The sequence below is a fragment of the Aristolochia californica genome, unplaced genomic scaffold (genome assembly GCF_029961685.1).
Source record: "Aristolochia californica isolate CCGP_79_NKW_82.1479 unplaced genomic scaffold, dmAriCali1.0.hap1 SCAF_2, whole genome shotgun sequence".
In the NCBI taxonomy this organism is placed as follows: domain Eukaryota; kingdom Viridiplantae; phylum Streptophyta; class Magnoliopsida; order Piperales; family Aristolochiaceae; genus Aristolochia; species Aristolochia californica.
The window spans coordinates 4,355,115-4,383,106 of NW_027181881.1; the positions used below are offsets into that span (position 1 = coordinate 4,355,115).

Sequence of the window (27,992 nt, forward strand, 5' to 3'; positions counted from 1 at the left end):
AATTCAAGACCCCTCAATGAGTGCTGGAGATCTGCACATTCTTCCTTTCTCTTGTGTTCTCTTTTCTCCCTCTTCTTCTCTCTATTTCTTTTCTTTTTGAAATGATGCTGATTTTTTATTAAGACAAAAAAAGCTTTTTGTAGAGGGAAACCTTCCCAAACAACGAGAGATTGCTGGGAAGTTCCGAATTTTGCCAATTTATCAGCCAAAGAGTTGGTTGATCTAGGAATGAGATTCCAATTACTTAGAATAGAAGATACAATGTCAGTATTACTATCAGTGATTGGCCAGTGGCGCCAAGGGGGGGTACTGTCTTTGGAACACCAACTAATAACAGTCTTCAAGTCACCTTCAATGATTAACTTGCCATGGTGACGATCTTTGAAGATTTGGAGGCCGAACAACAGATCACTAACTTCAGTAGTATTAGAATCGACAATGCCCATTGGATCAACATAAGAAAGAATAGGGTGGCATCAATTTTGGAGCAAACGGAGACCAGACAGTGCATGAATGATAACAAATAATTTGGCAGCCCTGCCAGACAAGACTTGTGGAGAGAGACGCCCCGTTGTAGATAAGAACTTACCCCTCCAAGTGGCTAGCCTCTTTTCAAATGAGGGGGGGGGGGGGGGGGGGGGGGGGGGGGGGGACCATAGAGATGCTGAAGGCCAAGAATAAAAAAGTGGGAGCCCAAGATATGTAGCTGGCACATTTCCCACAGAGCATCCCAAGTAGTCCGCCATATCCCGAAGCCCATCTGGATCAATGTGGTAGCCAAAAAGAGTGGGTTTTCCTCAATTTATGTTATGACTGGAAGCCAATTCAAATAATCCCAGAACAGGACACAATCTGATCTGATCCATAGTATCAACCCCGAAGCAAATAGTATCGTCCGCAAATTGGAGGATCGGAATATCAAAGGCTGTGCAATCTGTCATGGGGAAGAGTCATCCCATGTTCTTGGCCGAGTATGGCTGAGTAGATCAAGGAGGATAGATATTCTACTACCACGTTGAAGAGCAAGAGGGAGAGGGGGTCTCCCTGTTTGATTCCCTTGGTTCCCTTAAAATACCTACAAACTGTTCCATTGAGAAGGACAGAGTAGCTTGTAGAGGAGATGCAACTTTGGATCCAGAAGCGCCATTTTTCCCTGAATCCCATCTTCCCCAGGAGGGTGTCCAGAAACTTCCAGTTAATTTTGTCAAATGCCTTTTCGAAGTCAAGCTTGAGGATGAATCTGGGGAGCTTGAGGACCTTGAAAAGATGACTAAGTTCATGACATGCCATGGCCGAATAAAAAATGTTTCTTCCCTTAATAAAAGCACTCTGGCCATGGTGAATGGCATGACTGCCCTAAGTCGACTAACAAGGAGGCGCGCAATCACCTTATATGCACTGGTGGTGAGACTGATCAGCCGGAAGTCGGATGGGAGCTCTGCCCCATCTTTTTAAGGGATGAGGGCGATGAAAGAGGCTCCAATGCTCCTATATCTGATGCCATGTTGATAAAAAGACAGGCCATGCCGGAAATGTCGTCTCTGATGAAGGGCCAGCAGTGGCGATAAAATTCCCCATTGAATTCATCTAGGCCCGGAGTGCGATCCAGAGGAAGACCATGGGCTGCAATTTCAATTTCCCGATTAGAGAAGGGGAGCTCGATGAGGCTAGTGGCAACTGATAGAATAACCTAGAGGTTAACCCTTTGGAAGAAGGGGCGGACTGGCTGGTGATCAAAGTATAAATCTGCAAAAAAAATCACCAGTGAGTCATAAATAAACGTTGAGCATGGTGATGCGGTTGACCCTTCTTCGTGCATAGGCGATTGCATGGAAGAATTTAGAATTAGCATCCCCATCGGAGAGCTATTTGAATCTTGCTTGTTTCTTCTAGTGCACTGGCTCGTTGTGGGCGAAGGACTGTAATTGCCCTTGAAGGGCATACCTCTGAGAGACTTCCAGACAAGAGAGACCTTTAGACTCCTCCTCAGAGTCGAGAGCGGCTATCTGAGCAAGGGCATTGGCTCTCACAACCGAGGAAGAGGCCTTGTTTTCGGAGGCCCAAGACTGCAACAACGACGTCAACATCTTGAGTTTGATTGGGAAGGTCCACCCGCTCGGGCCAGCAACGGTCATATTCTCCCTGAAGGATTGGAGAGATAGCTCCAAAGAGGGGTCTGCCATCCAAAATGGGTATCAACCATAATCGGCCAATGATCAGAGACTTGTCGATTGAGCACTTTGCCAGAGACATTACTGTAGAGCTGAAGCCAATCATTGCTGGCTAAGAATTGGTCCAACTTTGAGAGAACAGGGGGCTGTCTACCATTTGATCAAGTGAAGGTCTTCCTAGATAGGGTAATCTCATCCAGGTCCCAGTTGCCAATAAAGTCAGCAAAAAGCCTCATGGAGGTTGTGATTCTCTGGGACGATGGGGATTTCTCATGGCAGAAGCGAGTAACATTGAAGTTGCCCACAAGCATCAGAGGAATAGGCCCCATTTGACAAGTCCTCAATAGATCATCCCAAAAGAGGCGGCGGTCATGGTGTCTGGTAGGGCCGTAGACACCAACTAGGCACCAAATGTTCCCTGAACCTTTGTCTCTCAGCTTAATGCCAAGGGAGTAAGAGCCACAACAACGATCAAGCACCTCAATAGTACTGGTGTCCCACATCAGTAGGATGCCGCCAGCCGATCCCACTGCATCCACTGAAGCCCAGTCGGGCTCCTTTCGGTGCCACAACTCTCGAGTATATCCAAGGGGAAGAGAAGCCGCCTTGGTTTATTGGAGAACAACAACATTTACCTTGGTACGGGCAAGGAGGTCCCGAATGGAGGTGCGGCGCAAGGACCCAATTCCACGAACATTCTAGGAGAAAATAATCATTGATTATTTTTCTTCTTTTTTGACTTCTCAGATGGGTGGTTGTCTAGTTCCGGATTCTGCGTCGGAGAGGTAATTTTCGGGGTGGGTATTTCTCAGGGGTGAGGGAAGGGGGGAGTCCATTATCCGGGGGGAAGCTTGTGGAGTGTGGGGGCTATGGGGACGATTTATAGGGGGGGGGGGCATATAGGGGAGTCAGTGAGAATAGGTCCCGTGCCAGCTATAAAGCTGTCTGGGGGGGATCGAATCCCCTGGGAAGGGGGGGGGGGCTATTCCCAGATCATTGACTGGCTGTGTAATTTCCCGAGGCTTGATTGGGCTTTTGGGGACCACATCTCTAAAATTATCCATCTTAGTCATGCTGATACGGATCTAGTACCACACTTTATCCACCATAACACATGAAATATTGCCCTTCACACGAGTGAAGAGGATTGATGAGGATCCGGGCCTCATCCTGATGGTGCTAGTGCTCCATGAGCGGGTCCAAAGCAATGATGGAGCCAAACTTAGACATGATTCTCGAGAAGACTGCGTTCTGCCATAGCTCGGCAAAAAGCCCTGTAACAGTAATCCATTGGCCGCACTGACTGGAGGGTGCTGAGGGGAGCCACTCTAAGACATAGTTTCTCTCTATTTCATCTCAAATTTTCCACTTTTACATAGTTTCTCTTGCCCAAGTATTGTTTTCCTTTGGTTGTTTGTTCTTAGTGATGTTGATATGGATCTAGTACCACGCTTTATCCACTATAACACATCTGAAATATTGCCTTTCACACGGGTGAAGAGGATTGATGAGGATCCGGGCCTTATCCAGACGGTGCTAGTGCTCCGTGAGCGGGTCCAAAGCAATGATGGAGCCAAACTCAGATACGATTCTCGAGAAGACTGCATTCTGCCATAGTTCGGCAAGAAGCCCTGTAATTGTAACCCATTGGCCGTACTGGTTGGAGGGTGCCGAGGGGAGCCACTCTGAGACATAGTCTCTCTATTTCATCTCAATTTTTCCACTTTTACATTGTTTCTCTTGCTTAAGTATTGTTTTCCTTTGGTTGTTTGTTCTTATCATTCTGTTTGTACTTCTCCCCAGGCTGTACTCCTTTCTTGATAAATGTTTTGCCATTTAAAAAAAGAAAAAGAAAAAGTGACAAGTTCAAGGCTTTTGAATGTTAATGTGAGTTGTTTGATTTGTCTTATCTTATCTGTATGATTAGATTGGTAAGTTTGTCGGATTTTGTGATTTTTTAGATTGTTTTCCAATGCATGTCATTATCTCATTTGCAAAGTATATTAGTTTATTCTGTACTCTCTCTCCCCTGGGAGTTCTATCTTAATGAAACAGACTAATCACCAATCTGCCATGTATGTGTTTTGCAAGTGGAGTATGACTTTAACTATACCTTTTTTGCCTCATAGGTTACTTGTTTTTGACTTTTAAGATTAGATGAATGGATTCCTTAGAAACCCAAGAGACTTGCATGCACTTTTTCTTTATCTTATTGCTCGTCTCACCAATGTTATGAGATGGCACTTGAACAGGTGATCGCAGAAGACTCTTGCTACGTGGACTTACACAATCTTTACCAGAAATTTTGCCTTTATTATACAATGTACGTTTGCCATTCTCTAAAATGATGCTTTGAGAAATCTAGTGGGCTGTTTTCCAATTTCAATACTGTTTGTTTACTTGGTCATTGTTATTCTTAATGGGGGAATTTAGTTACTTGAGAAGCACTTTGGAGCTGCTCTGAATGAAGCTGGCAGGCAACAAATGGACATTGCAAAGCAGCATGCAGCTACTGTTATAGCTGCTTTAAATGCTTTAAATGCATATGCTGAGTGGGCTCCTGTTCCTGATCTTGCTAAGCATAGATTGATTCATGGGTACTTTTCAACTTGCTGCAGTTTCCTTCCTCTAAAGTTTAATGCCTTGCCTTTCTCTCTGTGACTTTTTTTTTTTTTTTTTAATTTCAGATGTGCCTTCTTGCTTTCCTCTGCCGAATTCTGTCTCCATGCATGTGAATTCTTCAAACTTGTTTGTGGGAGGTAAGTCAATGAAGTCTTTTAAGGATGTATCTGTAACTTTCTAAAAAAGGAAATGTATTTGTAAGATACTGTTATATTGCTAATGCCCATGCTCAACACAATTAATAAAAGAAAATGATTTTGCCAAAAGTAATTGTTGAAAAACAATACATGGGCATTTTGGTTATTTTACCTTGTCGTTATGTATATTTCTTGATGTAATCTTGTTCTACATGTTCAACTATATCTATGGAACAAATTTTATATAAGCGGACATGTAGAATAGGAGATATAAATAATTAGGTTTTCACTTAAGTAAGGGCATTTTTGTAACTTGTACTCAACCCTTATTATAAATAGAGATTGGGGATGTGCAGGTCCCCCAACACACTTTAGTTTTTCATTCTCCTCTCCACCTTCTCTCCCTCTTGTTCTCTCTCTTTAACTCTTTCTTCTTAACTTTTTTCAGTAACATTTTGTGTAACGTAGAATAGGAAATATAGATAATTAGGTTTTCACTTAAGTAAGGGCATTTTTGCAACTTGTACTCAACCCTTATTATAAATAGAGGTTGGGGGACGTGCAGGTCCCCCAACACACTTTAGTTTTTCATTCTCTCCACTTTCTCTCCCTCTCATTCTCTCTTTAACTCTTTCTTCTTAACTTTTTTTCAGTAACATTTTGTGTAACAGAAGTATTTCACATTGTTGTGCGTTGGCCCTTTGGCTCCACATTGGGGTGGGGTAGTGGTTCCTAATTTGTGGTCTTGGGTTCAAGTCTAAATTGTGTGCATGTGTAATCAACATTCAAAAAAATTCTTATAGAAACTGATATTTCATGGTTATGTAATTATTAATTCCTGATGTTCTTGTATGAAGTAACTACTGGTATATTTAGAGTAGATAATCTCTGTCAAACAAGGAAACTGAAATCTACATTTTAAAAAAAGTGGTCCAAAGAAAAATTTGGATATTGTCGTCCATAGGTACCTAGTGACACTATCCAATGTAAGATTGCGCAGAATAAATGGCTGATGTTACAGGTTATCTTGCTAATGTTTCTCATTTTTCTTCATGTAACTTTTCAGGAAAAGACCTGTAGATTCTTCTGGTCCTGAATTTGATTCTGCCATGCGTACCATCTTTCAGATTTTGATGAATGTTTCACAAGATATATTAAACCGAAGTAGATCCAATACAGCTGCTTATATGGATGAAAGCGAATTTGAGTTTGCTGAATGTATATGTGAGAGTATGGTTTCACTGGGTTCTTCCAACTTACATTGCATTGCAGGGGATGCTTCCACCCTTACTCTCTATCTTCAACAGGTTGTACCAGGAAATTATTGTTTTGTCTTTGGTAACGTTATTGCTGTTATTATTATATTCTTCCAGTAGAAACCATTGGAAGGTTGTTGGCAGTAGTCTAATTCTTACCCATGGTTTAAGGATATATTAGTCTCCATGTCTTGGGACTTGGGTCTTGTGACTGTAATCTGAGATCCCCTTGGTCTAATCTGAAATTATTGTTTTGTCTTTGGTAACGTTATTGCTGTTATTATTATATTCTTCCAGTAGAAACCACTGGAAGGTTGTCTCCATGTCTTGGGACTTGGGTCTTGTGACTGTAATCTGAGATCCCCTTGGTCTAATCTGCATGGTTGCATTGCGTTAAAAGTTTTCGTTATGAGGTCAATGGTCTGTTTGTTATAACTCAATGGATAACTAATAGTTGACCAGAGCTAAAAGGTTGAGATGAAGACACTCTTCTGTAATTGGCAAATTTAATCTTATAATTATGAAAAATTGCTGAAGTTGACATAACCAAGCACCTTAGACATGCACCCATAGGATAGGTAAACACGTCTCTATGTGCTTGTCATGCATAATTCTTACTTTCAACTCTTTTCAGATGCTGGGATACTTCCAACACTACAAGTTCTCGCTGCATTTTCAATCACTACTTTTTTGGTTGGTATGTTGATATAGAAATGGCTTCAAAATCTTCTCTTCTGATGTAAAAGTAAAATTCATACAGGTTGTTCTCGTATTCTTATTCTTATTTCTGAACAGGTTTTAATGAGAGAATCAGTATCAAAGCCGAAAGTTACTGGCCAAGTTGGTGGGGATGGTACTGCTCCAAGTAGTTCAGTCTTGGCTAGTCAGATAGACAAGGAAAAGAAGGGGTTCTCAAATGCCATTAATGATGATATTTGTGGCACTATCTTGGACGTATCTTTCCAACGGATGTTCAAAAGAAATGTTCAACTAGGGCCACATCAACCTGTGGGCACATTGGAATTATGGAGCGAGGAGTTTGATGGCAAAGGGGATTTCAGCCAATATCGTTCTAGGCTGGTACATCTTAACTTTATCAATCTTATTATAAATGATAACATAGTATATAGACTTTTTTTTTTGAAAAAGATGTATATATTAACAGAGAAAATGACAAAGGAGATAGGAGCAAATCCCTAACAACAAGAGATTGAAGGGTTGCTCCCGTCTTGGCAAGTACATCTGTTGCCGAATTTGCAGATCTCGGAATGTGAGACCAAAAACAAGAAAATTGAGAAGCAATTTCAAGAATCTCCTTAAAAGAGTCCCAATGGCGCCACGGGGGAGAGGATGCATACTCGTACCAACCAATTACTACCTTTGAGTCTCCTTCAATGTGAAGAGGGCCACTACAATTGTCTATGAAAACGCGAAGCCCATTGAGGAGGCCTTGGAGCTCAGCCGACATTGAAAGCAATGCCTAACGGGCCAGCATACGAGAAGCGTTGGTTTCCAAAGGGGTCCGAGATAACTCTCCCAAAGCTAGCAATCCCAGGATTGCCAAGAGAGGAACCGTCAAAATTCAACTTTAGGAACCGTGCTTTGGGGAGGTCCATTCTTGCATAACTGGGGCCTTGGATGCAAACCTCATTTTTGCCATTGTGCTTCAGTTGTCGCAGATAGAGGAACCCACATAGGAGGAGAAAGGCTTCTTGGTAAGAAGCCACACTGAGATTTGACCCAAAACACGCTCGGCTACTCTCTCCGCGGAATCACATTTAGCATCAAATCGCCTGCAATTGCACTTATTCCAAAGCCTCCACTGGATGAAGCCAGTGCAAGCAGAGACCATAAGCTTTCCAAGCCTAGGGAAGGGGGTACCAATGAACGATTTACTGAAAGAGATCAGATCTGCAGACATACGGAATTGAAGCCCTATCTTATTGAGGATTAAAGTCCACACTTTCCACGAGAAGGAGCATTGAAGCAGGGTATGACTGGCTGTCTCAACCTCTGAGTTGTAGAAGGGGCAGAGAGGATCAATAGTAGGGTGACCTCTTCTTCTGAGCACATCGACCGTGGGTATTTTTCCCTGTAAGGCGCTCCATATGAATTTTTTTATCTTTGGCGGAGCACAAAGACGCCATGCAAATAAAATCTCATAATCACTTTGATTTAGATGCCAGCCATTGATAAGTTTGTAAGCGGAGGATACTATGAAGATTCTACTTTTGTCTGGCCACCAAATCAGTTTGTTGACTTTTGAAGGCCTCGGTCTTAAAGAGTGAAGAGATTCCATCAACCTGCAAGCCACCAATGCCTCGGTATCAGTAAGACTCTGTCTCGGTGCAGGCTCAATCCACCCCCCTCAAAAGCTTCGGCAACTGATATCTCCCTTCGTAAAAATAAGAGAAAAAAATTCTTGAACAAAGACTGAAGGGGTTCCTGTCCTGTCCACCAATCCTCCCAGAATTTTAAGGATCTGCCGTTTTCAACATAAAATCTGCTAGTAGAGGAGAATGTGGGAATAAGTGAATATATCGATCTCCAAATTGAAGATAGACCCCTCCGATTATCTCCCAAAGTTCACCATGGAGAAGGACAACCAAACTGGACTTTTACCATTTCCTTCCAAAGATTAGTTAGTGTTGAACTTCCCAATCCCTTTTAAGAGCAGAGCTTTTTTTCGTTTCCTTTGATTTCAGAATCCCCAAACCTCCCTTCTGTTTAGGCAGGCAAACCTGCTCCCATTTGACCAATTGATATTTAAAGGTATCACTCGATCCTCTCCAAAAAAATCTTCTTTTTAACTTATCCATGTCATTGCATATGGAGGAGGGACAAGGCATAATTCGGAATGCCTGCAATACAAAACTTTAGGAGAATGAGTCTTGCTGCTTTGCTGAGAAAATGGCCCTTCCTGGATGCCAGACAAGTCTCAATCTTTTCCACCACAGGGTTCCAAAGACTTTGATTTATGCGACCATTGAAAAGGGGAAGGCCAAGGTAAGTGGACGGGATGCTAGATGTTTTACATTCAAAGAGATTTGCCATCTCATCTAGTAGCTCAGGACTTACATTGAAACCCATGAGGGAAGTTTTCCCCAGTTAACTTTCTGCCCTGAGGCTGTTGGTTCAAATAGTCCCAAGACTGTTTTGATCCTTCTGGTGCCATCCATGTTACCGATCCCAAAAATGATGGTATCATCCGCGTATTGTAGAATAAGGATATTAAAAGCCTGCTGGTGGCTAGTAGGAGGGAGCCACCCAAGATTCACAGCCAAGTAAAACATTGAGGAAAGAAATTCCGCTATAATATTGAAGAGAAGCGGGTCTCCCTGCTTGATTCCCCTGGTCCCTTTGACATACCCGCAAACCTAGCCATTTAGGATGAGAGAATAGGAGGCCGAACCCATGCAACTCCTGATCCAAAATCTCCATTTTGCTCCGAAGCTCATTTTCTCCATTAACTCATCAAGGAGTATCCAATTTACTCGATTGAAAGTCTTTTATAGGTCAAACTTGAGGGCAATTCTTGGATTCTTGCTACGATTGATCGATAAGCTCATGAGTTGCCATTGTGAGTCTAGAATTTCTCTCCCCTTCAGGAAGGCGCCTTGTGGGATACTTTTGTGCCTTGGATGCTTCTTTCTGTGTTGTAAGAAAGTAAAATAGAATAGAAATCGAAGAGAAAAGAGAAGAAAAAGAGAAAGAACAGGGGAGAAAGGGCCGTCGTACAACCTGCTGGATGGGGAAGAAATAGACCCCCCATCAGGTTTTATTTCTCACTCAAGTGTTTTTTCAAAAAGACCAAAAAGCCCCTAACTTAAAGGACTTATACATGTGTATATACATCACCCTTTTAAACCCACAAAATTTACACAATAACCTTACCTCTTTAGATACGGCAATCTGGACCATTTTATCAAGCAAATTACAGATCTACTCACGTCAGAATTTACTAAAATACCCCTAATTTTTAACACGTGTTTTGTTATAGTTGCTATGGCAAGTCAAATTGACTAGCTGAAGTTAGGAGACCTCTTCCGAAGTTATAAGCACATGATTTTTCTAATCTCAGATCCATTAGGACTATTTTTAACACTCAGATATGAGCCCTCTTTATTGCTTCTACATACATGTAGACAAGTTTAGTTGGAGGTCCATGTACCACCACTTGTTATATTACTATGTGAAAGTTAAGTTGCATCCAAGTCCATCCTAAAATGACTAGCCAAAGTTAAGAGGTCTCTTCCCAGCTAATTACATACGACTATTCCTTTTATTAACCTATATGGGGTTATTCACATTAAAGGATCATTCTCCATGATTTCTGCGTACAATCTTCTTTACAGCCTCAACACCTCTCAACCTCGCCACCTTGCGGCCCAAGCCTGGTCCTTGCTCGCTCTGCTCCATGCTAAGTTTTTTATTTAGTGTGCTTGTAGAAACAAAATCCTCACCTCTGACACCCTCATTAGGTGGGGAACTCCTGTGCCAGATCCATCTTGCCCCTTCTGTCACAACTCCCCTGAATCCGCCACCCATGTCCTCCTCCATTACCAATTTGCTCAAGCCATATGGACCAATCTTCTCAATCGAATTGGAATACAATTCTGCGTCCCCCACAATCTGCCATCCATGATCCTCTCCATCATCAACTCTCGTCTTTCGAAGCTTGGAAAAATGCTCATATCCATTTGTGTGGGTCACATCCCTTGGGTTCTCTAGAAAGAGAGGAATAACCAGAAATTCCAATTCAAAGCTTCTCCAATTGAAGTGCTTGCTGAGAACATTGCTAGTCAGGTCTCCGCCTGGTTGCTGACGAAGAAGGAATTCATCCACCTTAGTAGCTCTGATTTCAGGGGGAACTGGCTTCTGATTGTCGCCATGACGGGGCCTTCCCGAGCCCCGATCATGACAATGTGGTCCCCCCACCCTCAAATCACTTCAAGATGAATTTCGATTGTAGTGTTGTTGCCTACCCTAGGTCCGCTGGTTTTTGTGGGGTAATTCGTGATGAAATTAGCTGCCTCCTCTATCCTTTGCTGACCCATTGGGTATATCTGATTCTACTACCGCGGAGCTTGCAAGGCTCTGGCGGCATTGGGACACTTTTGAAATCTGCAATGTAACTTCTGATCTAAATTGTATATGGACGCGCACCCCCAAATCCGCTAATCATTGGGCAGACTATAATGCCAAAAGGTGTTCTTCCCTCTAATACCTCGTTGTGGAGGATGGCCCATCTCACTAGTTTGTATCTCTCCTCCTTTTGAATAAAATTTCACACATTTCCATAAAAAAACAATAATGCTTCATGGAGTTCAATTTTTGTACCATTTACAGTTTTTTTCCGATCTTAGAAAACAATCTATTGCACTTAATATGAAACAGATTTATTCATACTTGAATATGTTGTGTAGAATTGATTCATTTAATAAAGGCAGTGTTGAATTTTTGGAAAAAGAGAAAAACTTTTTGACTTGATGTAATTTGAGTACAATGAGCTTCTATTTATGATGGAAGAAACAAGTGGAATCAAATTACAATTAAATTACTCTTGTCCCAATTACACCTAAAATCTAACTCTTAAAGATAAGTCCTAGCATAATTAAATAACTGAACATAAATAGAAGACTAAAATAACTAAAACACTTTCTAACTGTGTAAAAATCCAGATTTGGGTGAAGGAAGACGAGTAAAAGGAGAAAAGAGAAGAATTTTTTTTTCTTTTTGAAGAGCCTGAAAAGCTTTGTTGGGAACTGTGCACGAATTCCCAGACTTCTTAAATAGGTGTTTGGAGTTACAATTACAAAAATACCCCTAATAAACCTTAATCTCCTTATATCTCCCTAACTACACATCCTATGTACATGAAGATTTAACATTGATATAATTTAATATGTAGAACAAGATTACATAAAGAAAATTAACCACTGAAGTGGTAAAATGACCAAAATACCCCTGAATGTATTTTCTAACACCCCCTTCAAGCTGGAGCAAATATATCCAGAAGTCCCGCTTGTTGCAGAAAGATAAATTCTTGTTTGCCAAGGGCCTTTGGGTGAAGACATCTCCCAATTGATCTCCAGACCAAACAAACGGAGTTACTACCTCTTTTTTTCATCACTGCATCCTGAATGAAGTGGCAATCCACTTCTATATGTTTAGTCCTCTCATGGAAAACTGGGTTACTTGCAATAAAGATTGCAACCTGATTATCACAAAACATGCTCATTGGCTCATCCTGGTTGAAACCCAACTCTTGTGAGACTGACCTAACCCACATCAACTCACTCACTGTGTGAGCCATCACCTTGTATTCAGCTTCTGCACTAGACCGGGCTACAACATTCTGCTTTTTACTTCGCCAACAAACCAAATTTCTTCCTAATAAGACAATATCTAGAGGTTGACTTTCTTTACAGTTTTGATCCTGCATAGTCTGCATCAAAGAAAACTTCTATCTTCATATGATTGTTTGGTCTAAAGAAAAGACCTTTTCCTGGTGCTCTTTTCAAATACTTCAAAATTCTTTGTGCAACTTCTAAATGTACTTTTCTAGGACGTACCATAAACAGGCTCACTACACTTACTACAAAAGAAATGTTAGGTCTAGTAACTATTGCATAAATTAACTTTTCCAGTAACCTCCGATACTGTGTTCTATCATTTAGTTCATCACTCTTCTCATTTAGAGATGATGTCCCACTTCCATTGGTGTATCAATTGGCTTGGCTCCCAATAAACCATACTCTTGAAGCATATTTGTGACATATACGTTGTGTCATCACAACGCCTTCTTTACTTTTCGCCAGTTCAATGCCCATAAAGTATTTCAATGGTCCCAAGTCTTTACTTTGAAAATGTACAGACAAACGAGACTTGGTGTCCTCTATACCAGAAATATCTCCTAGATAATATAATGTCATCTACATAAACAAAAAACACCTCAATTCTAGAGGACTTCTTCATCACAAACAAAGAGTGATCACAACGACTCCTCGAGAACTTTATAGATCGCACAACCTAGCTGATTTTTTCAAAACCAATCACGTGGACTTTGCTTTAGCCCATAAATCACCTTCTTAAGTCTGCATACTTTATGTGTCTCCACTTGAACAACATATCTTGGAGGTTGTTCCATATATATCTTTTCTTCAGATCACCATATAAGAAGACATTTTTAATGTCCAGTTGATGTAGGGACTATTCGTGATTCACTGCAACAGAGAGTAAAATATGGACAAACGATAGGCGAACAACATGCGAAAAGGTACACATCAATACCAAAGGTTTGACTAGACCCTTGTGCAACCATTCGAGCTTTATACTGCTCAATAGAACCGTCTGCATTATACTTGATAGTATAAACCCAACGATAACCAACAACTTTGGCTCTAGATGGTAGATCACATAGTTGCCAAGTGTCCCAATCTATCAAATCATCCATTTCAACATCCATATTTTACTTCCAATGAGGAGACGAGAAGGCCTCCTACACTGAAGAAGGGATAGTGCAAATAAAAATGAACAAAACAAATTTTTTATAAGAGTCAGATAAGGAACAAAAAGACACATACTGACATAACGGATATCGTGTACCTTTACCTTTCCTTACACTCTTCCTGAGTGCAATAGGAAGACGTAGATTATTACCTCCAGGATCTTGAGACGAAGTAGAATCATGGTCCGGTGAGAGAGTCGGTGGTGATACTTCTTTCTGGCATTTATATACCTATAATGGTTTCTCGACAGTGACAGCTTGTGACGGTCCAACGGGCTAATCAATTGGTATAGGGATAACTGGTACTTGTTTAGGTGAGACAACAAGATCAGAAGGTAAAGACATAGATGAAAAGAACGATACATCCTCAAATAAAGTAACATTAGCAGATACAAATATTTTTCTAATGGACAGGCAAAAACATTTGTACCCTTCTGTGTGCGAGAGTACCCCAAGAATACACTTAATTACTCGGGGAGACAACTTATCCCTAGAAGACCCAAATACATGAGCAAAACAGACACATCCATACACACGGGGAGAAATAGCAAATAATGATGTGGACGACAAAAGAACCTGCATAAGAATTTTTCCTTCTAACACAGATGAAGGCGTTCTATTAACCAAGAAGCAGGCTGTAAGAATAGCATCACCCCGTAAGGCTTGGGCACATATATATGTATCATCATTGTCCTAGCTACCTCTAGCCAATGGCGATTCTTACGTTCAGCTACACCATTTTGTTGAGGGGTAAAGACACGATGTCTGATGAATAATTCCATTCTTGACAAAAGACTTGAAATTTATGATTCACGAACTCGAGGCCATTATCAATATGCAAGATATGAAACGAAGCAGTAAACTGATTTTTTATTTCATTGAAGAAAAAGTTGAATACATAAAAAACTTCAGATTTCTCCTTAAAAAGGTAAATCCAAGTCCACCTACTAACATCATCGATCAAGGAAATAAAATACCTATGACCAAACTGACTAGTTACAGGACAAGGACCCCAAATCTCTGAGTGTTCAATCTCAAATAGATGGCTGGTTTTATGAGATGAGACTTGAAACGAACTTCTGCGTTGCTTGCCTAGTTGACCCGACTCGCACTGAAAAGAAGAAGTAGACGGAAAGTCTAGAAAGACTTGAGTCGGTTTTGTTGCAGACGGATGTCCTAGCCGCAAGTGCCACTGTAAAGGAGAATCTACGGTATATAATGCCTGAATACTATTTTGTCGATGGTTCTCTAGGTAGTATAGCCCATCTCTCTCACGAGCGGAACCAATCGTCTTCCTTGTTGTGAGATCCTGAAAAACACAATGAGTAGGATGAAATGTAAGGGAACAACTCATTGACTTAGCTAGCTGACTAACCAACAACAATTTTAGAGGAAACTTGGGAACAAAAAAGCCTTGACTGAGGAGACAAAAAGGAAGCAGGAGTAACATTGCCTACTCCTTGAACAAGAGAGGTAGAACCATCTGCAAGATTAACATGTTTGACACACAAAGACTCTTTTAAATTGGAAAACAATGACAACATAGTTGACATGTGTTTGGAAGCTCCTGAGTCAAAAACCCAAGATGGTGACAAGTGAGCATGATAAGCTGCCATATCTGAGTCAACACTGGTAGAGCTAGAAACTGGGATGGAAGCATGAGCTACAAATGCTGAGGTCAAAGCAACAAAGATCTGGGCCATGAGTCGAACAATCTGTTGCTGTTGCTATATCAATTGTTGCATCTCATATGGAGCACCCGATGTGACCGACATAGAAGAATCTAAACTCCCACTTCCATTATCAGGAGTTTTAGAATTAGCCATGCATGCTTCCAAACTTAATCCTACATCTCACAGAATAATGATTATTTATACCATAAAGAACGCACTTCCTTTCTGACTTACCATCACCATGTCCTCTATCTTTGCCTGGGCCCTCTTTACCTTGGCCTCTACCTTTACCTCTAGAGGAATCTGTAGGGGCTGATGTAGTGTTGGAAGCTTTAAGAGCAGTGGCTTCCATTATCTTACCTCCTTTACTTGTTATAGCTACAATAATCTTCTCAGCCCTCATAATCTGATTAAAAATGGTAGAGAGAGTAGGGATTTCATTTGAAGCTAACACCTGGGCTTTAATAACATCAAATTCAGCACCAAAATCATCCAATTTTTTTGCAACAAGCAGCTGATTTTGCTGTTTTCTCAACTAATTTTCATCTGTAGTAAACGGACGATGTACATTGATCTCCTACCATATGCCAAGGAATGCACTATAATATTCTGTAACAGTTCGATTTCCTCTTTTCAACCTAAATAAGTCTGTATACAACTCTTTTCAACCTAGCAGGTCGTCCTCTTAAAAAATGACAACAATTTGCAGTAGAATGCTCCGACTACGATCTACTGCTCTAATACCATGTAAAAATCCAAATTTAGGTAAATGAAGAGAAAATAGAGAGAAAAAGGAGAAAGGAGAAGAAAGAAATCTCTGAAGAGCCTGAAAGGCTTTGTTGGGAACTATGCACGAATTCCTTGACTTCTTAAATAGTTGTTTTGAGTTACAAATTACAAAAATGCCCCTATACACTTAATAAACCTTAAATCTCCTTAAATCTCCCTAACTACACAGCCTATTAACATGAAGATTTTTTTTTTTTTTGGAAATAGTGTTGAGTTATATTAAAAGGATCAATAGAGCAAGATTACAAGGAGGGGGAACCATCCCAAACAATGAGATATTGGTGGGAGGTTCCAAATTTAGCTAGCCTATCAGCCACAAAATTGGCTGACCTAGGAATGTGATTCCGAGTACAAGAAATGGAAGATACAATATTTGCAATAGATAAAGTAATTGGCTAGTGCCACCAAGGGGGAGAGGTTGAATTAGAGCACCAACTTATGACCACTTTAGAGTCTCCCTCAATCAACAGCTTCCCTTGAAGTTTGTCTTTGAAAATCTTCAACCCAAGATGAAGAAAATTCACCTTCGCAGTGGTAGAATCTGCAATGCCCAAAGGCCCAACATATGTACATGAAGATTTCACTGATATAAGTTAACCTGCAGAACATAAAGAAAATTAACCTTTTTTTTTTTTTTTTGAAATGATGCTGAATTTTATTATGAGAGCTCAAACGAGCATATTACAAGAGGGGAAGCCTTCCCAAACAATGAGAGATTGCTAGGAGGTTCCGAATTTAGCCAATTTATTAGCCAAAGAATTGCCTGATCTAGGAATGAGGTTCCAATTACAATGAATGGATGACACAATGTCAGCAATACAATCAGTGATTGGCCAGTGGCGCCAAGGAGGGGAGCTATCTTTTGAACACCAGCTGATGACAGTCTTTGAGTCGCCTTCGATAATCAGCTTGCCATGAAATCGCTCTTTAAAGATTTGGAGGCCGAATAGAAGAGCACTCACTTCAGCAGTATTTGAATCAGCAATACCCACCGACCCTGCATAGGATAGAATGGGTCTCCACTGCTGTCTCTGAAAACACCACCAGCTCCAATCGGCCCAGGACAGCTTAAAGCACTGCCGTCAAAATTGAGTTTGGTGCAGTAGTAAGGGGGAGGATCCCAGGTGGCTATAACCGGATTCCTACAGAGGCCCACCATGTGTGCAATCAAGCTCCAATTTTCTCAAAGGAAGACGCCTGATAGAGATGCAAACTCCTTCCTAGAATGTAGCCAACTTGAGATAAGGCCCACTGCTTGAGAAGCTATATTATCCGGGTTGCTAGCCTTGGAGTTGAATCTCCTGTTGTTTCGCTCAAGCCATATACACCATGGGACATGCGCAAGGCATGACAAGAGAATTATCTTACCCAACTTAGGAAGGCATATCCCCATAACCATCTCAACGGTTCCGAAAAGGTCCTGATGTAGCCCCATTTAGAGACCAATCTTCTGAAATATCTTCATCCATACTTGCCAAGAAAAGTCACAATGTAAGAGAACATGCTGGCCTGTCTCGTCGCACTCACCACAAAGGGGACAAGTGTTATCGGGGGCTGTGTAACCTCTTTTGTGGAGGTTGTCAGAGGTGAAGATCTGTTCCCTGATGACCGTCCACACGAAGATACTAGGCGCTGAGAGCTTCCATGCCAGGTTTGCTTTGTGCTCATGCATGCTGTAATTTTGTTTTCTAATGTGAGAGTAGGCGGATGCAATTGTGAATCGGCCATTAATGCTGAGCTTCCATATCAATTTATCAACTGCATGCTCACGAATACTAGTGCTGCTGAGTCTGGAGAGGAGAGAGCAAAAAGTCGTAGTTTCCTCATCATTTAATCCCCGGCAAAACGTGAGACTCCATGAGCGATCTCTCCAAGAATCAGCCATTGAGCAAAAGAGGTCCCACGCCACCTTAGAGAGCCCCGAAAAATCCTCGGGCGGGGGCCACACCATTCATCCGACCAAAAGAGGAGGGTCCTTCCGTTGCCTGTGTGAAAAGAAATTGCATCTCTGAATATTGGGAGGAGCTTTTGAATTGATTTCCATATCGGGGACAGGAGGTGAGTAGCGCCATCCTCCCTCCACCAGGCACTCGAAGGTTGAAGATAGAACTTGACCATATCGCCCCATAAGCTGTTATGCTTGATGTTGAAGTTCCAGATCCATTTGAGCAAAAGGGCATTGTTCATCTCCTTCGTAGGCCGAATGCTTAAGCCACCTCAATTGCGGGGCATGCAAATATCCTTCCAACTCACCAAATGATATTTGAAGGTGTCCTTTGATCCTCTCCAGAGGAAACGTCGACGGATGGCGTCAATCCTGTTGCAAACGGAGGCCAGACAGTGCATGAATAATAATAAATAGTTTGACAGTCCTGCCAAACAAGACTTGAGGAGAGTGAGTCGCCTAGCAGTAGATAAAAGCTTGCCCCTCCAAGTAGCTAGCCTCTTCTCAAATTTCTGAATGAGGGGGGGACCAAAGCGTCGCCGAAGGCCGAGAGTCAAAGAGTGGTAGTCCAAGATATGTAGCTGGCAAATTTCCCACTAAGCACCCCAAATAGTCGGCCATACCCTGAAGCACCAGTGAGTCGATATGATAGCCTAGGAGGGTGGTTATTCTTCTAGTTAATATTTTGACCAGAAGCCAGTTTAAATAGTCCCAATACAGTACGCAGTTTTCGGATCTGATCCATAGTACCAACCCCAAAGCAAATTGTATCGTATGCAAACTGAAGGATCGACACGTCAAAGGCTGCACAGTCCGTCGTGGGGAGGAGCCAACCCAGATTTTTGGCTGAATATATCAAAGATGATAGGTATTCCGTTACCACATTGAAGAGCAAAGGGGAAAGGGGGTCTCCCTGTTTGATCCCCTTGGATCCCTTAAAATAACCGCAGGCCGTTCCATTGAGAAGAACGGAGTAGCTTGCAGAGGAGATGCAACTTTGAATCCAGAAGCGCCATTTTTCCCCGAATCCCATCTTTCCCAAGAGAGTGTCCAAAAGCTTCCAGTTAACTCTGTCAAAGGCTTTCTCAAAATCAAGCTCTAGGATGAATCTGGGAAACTTTAAAGCCTTAAAATGGTGGATGAGCTCGTGACATGCCATGGCCGAGTCTAATATATTTTTTCCCTTGATAAAAACACTCTGGCCATGATGAATGGCAATAGGGAGAACCGCCCTGAGGCGATTGGCAAGGATGCGCGTAAGCACCTTGTAGGCACTAGTGGTGAGGTTGATCGGCCGAAAGTCAGAGGAATTTCTGCCCCTTCTTTTTTAGGGATGAGGGCAATGAACGAAGCTCCGATGCTCCTATATCTGATGTTATGCTGATAGAACGAGTGGACCATGCAGGCAATATCGTCTCTGATGAAGGGCCAGCATCGACGATAGAATTCTCCATTGAAACCATCCGGGCCCGGAGCACGATCCAAAGGAAACCCAATGTTGCTTTTTCAATTTCCTTATTGGAGAAAGGGAGCTCAATGAGTCTAGCTGCGGCCGAAGGAATAGCATGGAGATGAACCCTTTCAAAAAAAGGGCGAACTAGTTGGCCATCAGAGTATAATTCTGCAAAAAAGTTCACTAGTGAGTCTGAAATAAGGGAATGATTTGAGGTACTCTCACCATTGACGCTGAGTGTGGTGATGCGGTTGGCTCTTCTCCGAGCAAAGGCGGACTGCATGGAAGAATTTGGTATTGACATCCCCCTCTATGAGCCATTTAAATCTTGAACGCTGCTTCCAGTGCACGAGTTCACTATGATTGTAGGACTGCCTTTGCCCTTGGATAGCATATCTCTGAGTAACTTCTGACGAAGAGAGGTTTCTAGATTCCTCTTCAGAGTCAAGAGTGGAAATCTGAGAAAGGACAGCGGCTCTCTAGGCTAAGGAAGAGGCCTTTCTCGCAGAGGCCCATGATCGCAGCAACGACTTCAGCATCTTGAGCTTGGCTTGGAAATTCCACCTAATCAGGCCCACCACCACCATCCTCTCCAAGAAGGACTGGATAGATGAGTCAAAAGAGGGGTCCGCCATCCAAGCATTGTTGAATCTGAAAAGGGGGGGGGGGGCAACTGCCGAAGTGGGTATCTACCATAATCGGCCAATGGTCGGAAACAACCCTAGTGAGGACTTTACCTGTGGCATTGCTGTATAACTGAAGCCAATCGTTGTTGGCTAAGAAGCGGTCAAGCTTGGAGAGGACGGGGGGATGGGGGGCTATCTGCCGTTTGACCAAGTGAAGGTCTTCCCAGATAGGGTAACCTCATCAAGATCCCAACTGCCAATAAAGTCTGCAAATAGCGTCATGGAGGTAGTGATTCTCTGGGAGGGCGGAGATTTCTCGTGGCAGAAGCGTGTAACATTGAAGTCTCCCTCAAGCATCAGAGGAATGGGCCACCTCTGACAAGTCCTCACAAGGTCATCCCAGAAGAGATGTCTGTCATGGTGTCAAGTAGGACCATACACACCCACAAGGCACTAAATGTTCCCCGATCCTTTGTGTCTTAATTTGATTCCGAGGGAGTAAGTGCCACAACAGTGATCGAGCACCTCAATGGTATTAGTGTCCCACACAATCAAAATGCCACCAGCCGATCCAATCACAACTCACGGATATATCCAAGGGGTAGAGAAGCCGCCTTGGTTTCTTGAAAAGTAGCAACATTTGCCTAGGTAGAGTCAAGGAGGTCCCGAATTGTGGCACGGTGACGCACAGATCCAATTCCTCGAACATTCCAAGAGATAATGATCATTGATCACTTATCTTCTTCTTGGACATCTCAGACAGGTGGTTATTTCCCTTGAGGGGCTCCGTGTAGACGACACCCATCACCTTGGCAAGTTCCACTATTGCTGTTCTATCTGAAGAGCAGCTACATACTTCTGAGCTCTTTCACCCGTCTCTAGAAAGATGAAGTCTTCTATCTCTGGATTGCGAGGAGTTTTGGAGTGGGAATATCTCGAAGGTGGTGGAGGGGTTGAGTTTGTAATTTGGGTGGTGGTTTGAGGGGTGTGAGGACTGTGGGATGGAGTTATAGGGAGGCCTGCGGGGCTTTTAATGGGGGGTGCGGGTGGTTATTTCGGGGGTAAAGTGGGAGGGTGAATGGCAGCAATAGGTATCTGGGGGTTGGAATAGATTCTATCAAGGATAATATATGTGGTGAGTTGAGATGGACTGGTGGGTGGGTGGTATGGCAGGCCGGAGGTGGGGACAACCAAGGAGGCAGCTGGAATAGAATCAGTGCCAGCTGTAAGACTAGCTGGTTCAAGACGCCTCTTCTGGGGAGAAGAGGTCGGGGTTGCCTCTCTCAATGTGTGGATAGGTTGTGGTGAATCTCTGAATTTAGTTGTAGGACTCAAGGTCACATTTTTTAAACTTGTATATCTCCCAACTCGATACGAATCCAGAATCGGGCATTATCCATCATAATGCATCGGAAGTAGCGTCCTTCGTAAGGATGAATAGGATTGATGAGGATCCAGGCCTCATCAAGGCGATGCCAGTGCTCAGTAAGGGGGTCCAGAGCAATTATGTCACCAAACTTTGAGATAATGCTCGTGAAGACCTCATGGTGCCATAGTTCTGCCGGGAGGCCAGTGACTGTAGCCTATTGCCCAAATTGACTAGAAGGAGTAGAGGGGAGCCATTCCGATATCCCAATGAGGCCCAAGGGGGTGTGGGATGTGAGAGCAAGGACCGCAAAAGACTCTTGCTGGGTTTCAAAGTGAACAAGCCAGGAATGGGGGTTGAGGTAAGAAATTCTGGGTGTGTAGGGGAGGTGAAGCTCATCAGTCAGCCATTGAAGGATGCTGGATTTGACGATACTGGAGGAGGTGTGGACTAGGATAGAGCGGGTCAGAGATTGTTGCCCTTTATGGAGTAAGTTCGGATGGATTTGGATGGTTTTGGATTTTTCTGAAGGAAGAAGTGTGTAGGAATATGGTGATCTGAAAAGAGGTTCTACACGGTTGGGTTAAGGAGGTTAGGGAATTTCGAAGGAAGGGGAGGGCTGGTTGGGGGGAGAAATGGGCTTAGAGGAGTGTTTTGTCACTGGTGGGGCTCAGGTATAAGGGGGGGGGGGGGGAGGAAGGCTCGGGTGGTGTCGCTAGATCTGGGGGCTCCCCTTGTCGGAGTCTGCGTCGGAGAGAGGCTCCGGATGGCTTCTTCGAACTTCTTCTAGCCAAATCCCGAGTTTGTGGCCTCGGGAATATAGATCTTGGCGAGCACTGTTGAGCCACTCCGATGGATGACACAACACTCTCTTTGTCCCCGAAAGGAGCTCACCGACAGGAAGAAAATCGAATCTCATGTCTAAAGTTCACGGGTTTGGTTAGCTTCGTTCGTGACTCATTGGAACTGAAGGACGAAGCATGAAGCGGCTTCCATTGGAACACAGATGAGGGACATCTTCGATCCGACGACAAAGGAGATGCGAATCACCTGCCCGGAGCTCCGAGCGACTTTCTCCACTGTAAATCTGTTTTTTTTGTAGCTGAAATGGAAAGGGGGGTTCATTTTCTTTCGTCGGGAGATCGTCTTCTAGCTGGCTTCGAAATCTTTTGTAGGAGGTTTCGTTGGCTCGTCGGAGGGAAGATTCAAGGTTTCCGAGCATCTGGCTTGACGTTTTGCTAGTTCAGAATTTCTGTGTCTTCTTGGAAAGTCAACCTCTTTCTGTCGATCGGTGTCGGAGAAGGAGTCAACATCCTTGTCGGAAGTCTGCCGTCGGGGTTCCGGTCACCGGCCGCGGGGACGGTGATCGGAGAAAGATCTCAGCTTATTTTCGAAAAGAGGCACACATTAGCACATTTGAAGCTAATGGCGCACGTTACGTGTTTCACCGGCGCACATTACGCGTAACGTTAATTTCTCTCCGAAATCGCCTCTCTCACGCTCTCTTACAATTAACCATTGAAGTGGTAAAATCACCAAAATACCCCTTGGATGTGTTTTCTAACAAACTGAAACTCTTCTGTGAAACCTCCTTCCATGAGACTCATCTTAGACTCCACCATATTAATTCTGGCTTTGCTAGACTTCTTGTTGTGAGAGTCACGTATGACTCTTCCATACCTGCTCTTCAACACTCCTCTTCAAGTTGGAGTTTACAACTTCCGCTTGCAAAGAAATAAATTCTTGGTCTTCTGTCTTCTTTTTTTTTTTTCAAAAAATTCATCATAGATGAAAAATTCATCATCTTTTGTTCTCCTCCTTTTTTGAATATTTTAGTTACATGAAAATTACCACAACATATGGGATAAAGTACATCTTTCTTGTACCTTTTCTTATTCTCCTCTTGCTCAAGCTGGGGATAAAAAGGACATAGAGACCCAACTTGGAAAAAACACAATATGAGAGAAGAAAATCATTCCTAGCCGTACGACAAAGCTCTATTCACCAGTTAAAACGGTCATAGTTTGAAACACAATCCTCTCAATTTTAAAGGCAGAAAAACAACCCAACTTTAGGGCACAACAAAGATACTATTCACTTTTAAGGGTAGCTCAAACACAAATGATCTCTTGGGTGAAGAGTAAAAGACTTGTTTCGAGCTAGATGTTGGATACACTCCTATACTTTTTAGGTAATGGGTTTAGGCATTGCTCTGAAGTGATGAAAATACAAGATGATAAACTGAAGAAATACTAGAATAAAATAACTTTTATCGAAAGAAGGTCACTTTGCAACACTCATACTTCCAAACGAATCTAGAATGTGACATTTTTAAAAAAAACTAAGGGAGAATATAACGATAGAACTTAATAAATTTGACCAAGGATAACTTTTTATTTGGGGTGACCACAATTTTTTGGAGTTGTCTATGCGGAAGATACACAACTAAGTAACAAAAAACGCAAAACTTGAAAATAACATCGAAGCAGGATATTGCATACCTTGAACGAGCACATCATGGAGTGATTAAATCTGACCAAAATTCTATGATTAGAAGATAAATTTGGCTCAAAAAGGTTTCTAGAAGAAAAGGAAACTCAATTCACGTCAATGCACAGAGAGATAATAGGAAAAGGAGAGGTTTTCAGCTGAACTGACCTTTAGCACTTCTGATATCCATATCTTTCAAGACATAACTTAGAATCACAAATGGTTTGTTTCTCAAGAAACTAGACTCAAAGAGGTTTAGTTTGATATCTAATTTGACATAAAAAGCTTCGTTCTTGAATCTTTTATGATCTCTTGATTTGCTTTGTTTTGTAGCTTGACTCTTGCCGACTTCTATGTGAATAACTACTTATAGATAGATCAGATTGACATAAAATTTGCTCCTTCTCAGACTAAACGTTGATACCTTTCATTAAAGGATAATGTTTTTTCACAAAATATTTTTCTTTTGACAAACATAATCTGATGGATTTTAGATTCTATAATCTGGTCAAATTGAGTGTGCTTTCTTCTTTGGCCAACATGACTATTGACCCTTGCGAAATTGATATCTCCCTCTAGAAAACTCAGATTGAGAATTGGTTTAATAAGGTAGAAAATAGACTTACAAATATTTCTTTTGAAATATAAATTTCTATATAAAGTCTCATTTTTTATGGAATAGAATGGCTTGAAAGTTGAAACACTTAAACAACTGGTTAGTACAGACTAAACATAAATAGAAGACTAAAATAACTAAAACAAGTTATTTAAATATAAGTTTGGCATAATTAAACACTAGTTTAAATATAATTATGTTCTAGCATAAATAAGTTTAAATTGTACACATAATTTAAACACTTAAACACTTTCGACATAAATATGAGTTCTAACATAAGTAAACAACTGAACATAAATAGAAGATTAAAATAACTAAAACACCTTTTAACTGAAATTCTTCGGTGAGACCTCCTTCCATGAGACTTATCTTAGACTCTATGATATTAATTATGGCTTTGTGAGATTTCTAGCTGTGAGAGTCAGATAAGACTTTCCCATACCTACTTTTCAAAAGGCAGCAGCTAGTTGAATCTATAAGCTGGTGTGGCCATTTCTTTATTAGGGGAAAATATTCGCTATTTAACATTTGGCTTATGTGTGTACTTTTTTTTATAAGTCTAGGGAACATGGATTTTCATTTAAATTGAGGTGTGTGTAAGTAATTTTTTTTTCTAAAGAGAGTGAAATAAGAAGGATTGAGAAGGTGTGCCTGTATCTAGGCATATTAATATGTTTCTGATGGATAAGCTTCCATTTTTTTGTTTTTTGAGAAATATGAGATTTATTAAAGGCACAAAACCAAAGGACAAATTACAAGGAGCGACATGGGAGTTACAACGAGGGATTGGAGTGAGATTCCCTGCTTAGTAAGCCAAAAAGTTGGCTGATCTCGGAACATGACGCCAAGAATAACCAAACAAGGAAGACAAGTCAATAATCTCATGGAAGGTTTGCTAGTGCCGCCAAAGAGGGTCAGAAGCCGTGGAGCTCCAACCAATCACCACTTTAGAATCCCCTTTGATCCAAAGATGCTTATTCATAAAATCTTTAAAAACGAGAAGCCCATGCCAAAGGGCTTGTAGCTTAGCTGTAGTGGAGTCAGCAATGCCAAGAAGACCCAAAGAGAGGCTGAAGTGACAACTTCATGATTTCTAAATATTCCATCAAATCCAACCGGACGGGGACTTCGCAAGGAGCAACTATCAAAGTTCAGCTTTATAACTCAAGAAGGGGGAGGGGTCCATTCAGTTGGTAGGTCTGTCCTGGTTATTGACATCTGGGCAATCAGGCGTCAGTTGTTTCAAACCAAGCTGCCATATAATCTTTCAAACTTGTTTTAAGTGCTAATCCAGGCCGTAGTAGAATCAGAAATTCTGCAAATCACTTTATCCACCAAGGAGCTTTTGTTGTTGAATCTATGATTGTTTATTTCTAACCAAATCCCCCATGAAATATGAGCTATGCATCCAAAGAGCAAGGTCTTGCCCAAGGCTGGAAATCCTATGCCTTTACCAATTTGATAAATCAGGTTAAGGCAGCCTGGATGCACTTATAGCCCAATTTTGTTGAAGAAATGGGTCCATATTTGCCATGCAAAGGGGCAGTGGATAAAACTGCTATTGCCATTCTATGGATAAGCTTCCATATATCTTCATGTTATCATACTGTTAAGTATCTTAAATTGTACTTTAGCTATTTAGGTACATCTTTCTGCTTAGGGAGGGTAGTAAGCAATGGATCTATTTGCTTTCAGGAAGGCCTAAAAAGGAGCACCAGAGTTCGTTAAAAATCATCTTGGGAAGGGGACTAGATATTTCTAGAAAAGTGTGTCAATAATTCTAAACGTGCTTCAGATGGGCTCACTGGATAAAAAGATGCAGAAGATCTTTCATCCAAAACATGAAGATCAAATTATATTTTCTGATTATTTGAACTCTCCAACTTGATAGCCATTCTGGATAACTGAAATGCATTTGACATTCCACTCTTCCTCTGCTTACTGGAGGTCCATAATTTCCTACTTGGATATGGTCATCCAATTCAACAAAAAAAAAAAAAAAAAAAAGAAGGAAAAGCATAGATCAAGTTCGTTCTGCACTTGTATTTATTTCTATGCTTCTTCTCATTTCATTTCATCTAATAGCAGTTTCATGATTTCATATGTTTCATTTGCAACAAGCTGTATGGGAAAATGGGTGTATTTTTTGTGATTAAACTGAAATATGGAGGCCCTTTCATCTCACAACTTAAACCTCAACTCCCTTCTGATGTTCACCCTATTTTTTCAGAAAAGCTTGGTTTAAAAGCTATTCAGAAAAGCATCACATCCCATCTTTTTAAGGTTGCAACTTCTAAAAGTTGCAGTATTCAACAACACTTTTGTAAGACAAACAGCTTTTTGCTTAAAAAGATTACTTGCATGTACACCCTTACAGCCTTAATTTTGTCTTTTTTTTTTTTTTTGTTTATTCAGTTGTTACATTCCAATTAAGTTTCTACTTATCCAATTTCTGTTTGTGTGCAATGTAGTCCTGCCGTATCTGTATATGAAAATTCAAATGTTGAATTAATTCATGGGCTGACATTGTTATGCAGTACAAACTGAGATATGAGTTTTTGATTCAGGTGGAACTCATTCGACTAGTTGCATCCCTCAAGCCCATTGTAGCTGTCACTAGTGTATCACAGAGAATTGATGCAATTATTAAGACCCATCTGAACAATTCTGTGCCTGCTCAGGTTTGGTTACTTAAATTGTGATTATTGTTTGTTATCTTATTCTAGTTCTTTAAGTCGAGTTGTTTCTCCTATTTGCTAGGTCTGAATTCTAGTTCTTTTCATGTTTCAGGATATACCTGTCATGGATAGCATGCAACTGGCATTAGAAACGATTGTGGTTGTTATTTTTGATGGATCATCAGAATTCACAGCCAGTAGTTCTGAGACTCAACGTGTGTTGCATACTATACTGGAAGGTTGTCCTGTGAGTTTTGCTTTTTCATTGTGAACTCTCAAGTACCCCTCAAAATGGTAAATTTTACTGAAAAGCCTATTTGTTTCTTGTCAAATAAAGGGCTTCTGAGAAAACTTCTTGGCCTGAAGTGGACTGAGCCAACACTTGCAGAATTACTAGGGCGATATATTGATGCACTGGGTCCCTTCTTGAAGCACTTCCCCGATGCAGTTGGTGAGGTCATCAGGAAGCTTTTTGAGCTCCTGACATCACTTCCATTCGATTGTAAGGTTAGGCTAACTCATCTTTCCGTACATATCTTTGTTACTGTCTAAGTATGCGGATGTACAGTACTAATTTAATAGATGGTCTTTTCACATTGTAATTGGGATAATTGTGAACTGCAGAGTCGTATTATGAAATTCTGCTCATATATTATGGCT

General features: G+C 41.5%; 1 protein-coding gene across 3 annotated transcripts in view; it reads left to right on the plus strand.

The window, feature by feature from the left end:
• LOC137956027 (protein HASTY 1) overlaps positions 1 to 27,992 on the plus strand; it is a 78,176-nt gene that overhangs the window by 32,446 nt on the left and 17,738 nt on the right. For all 3 annotated transcript variants that reach the window (XM_068803318.1, XM_068803319.1, XM_068803320.1), the window contains 9 exons: positions 4,424 to 4,494; positions 4,605 to 4,768; positions 4,859 to 4,930; positions 5,997 to 6,237; positions 6,821 to 6,883; positions 6,982 to 7,266; positions 27,222 to 27,335; positions 27,445 to 27,571; positions 27,670 to 27,839. In XM_068803318.1, coding sequence (XP_068659419.1) covers positions 4,424 to 4,494; positions 4,605 to 4,768; positions 4,859 to 4,930; positions 5,997 to 6,237; positions 6,821 to 6,883; positions 6,982 to 7,266; positions 27,222 to 27,335; positions 27,445 to 27,571; positions 27,670 to 27,839 — 1,307 coding nt within the window. The remainder of the gene's footprint in view (positions 1 to 4,423; positions 4,495 to 4,604; positions 4,769 to 4,858; positions 4,931 to 5,996; positions 6,238 to 6,820; positions 6,884 to 6,981; positions 7,267 to 27,221; positions 27,336 to 27,444; positions 27,572 to 27,669; positions 27,840 to 27,992) is intronic.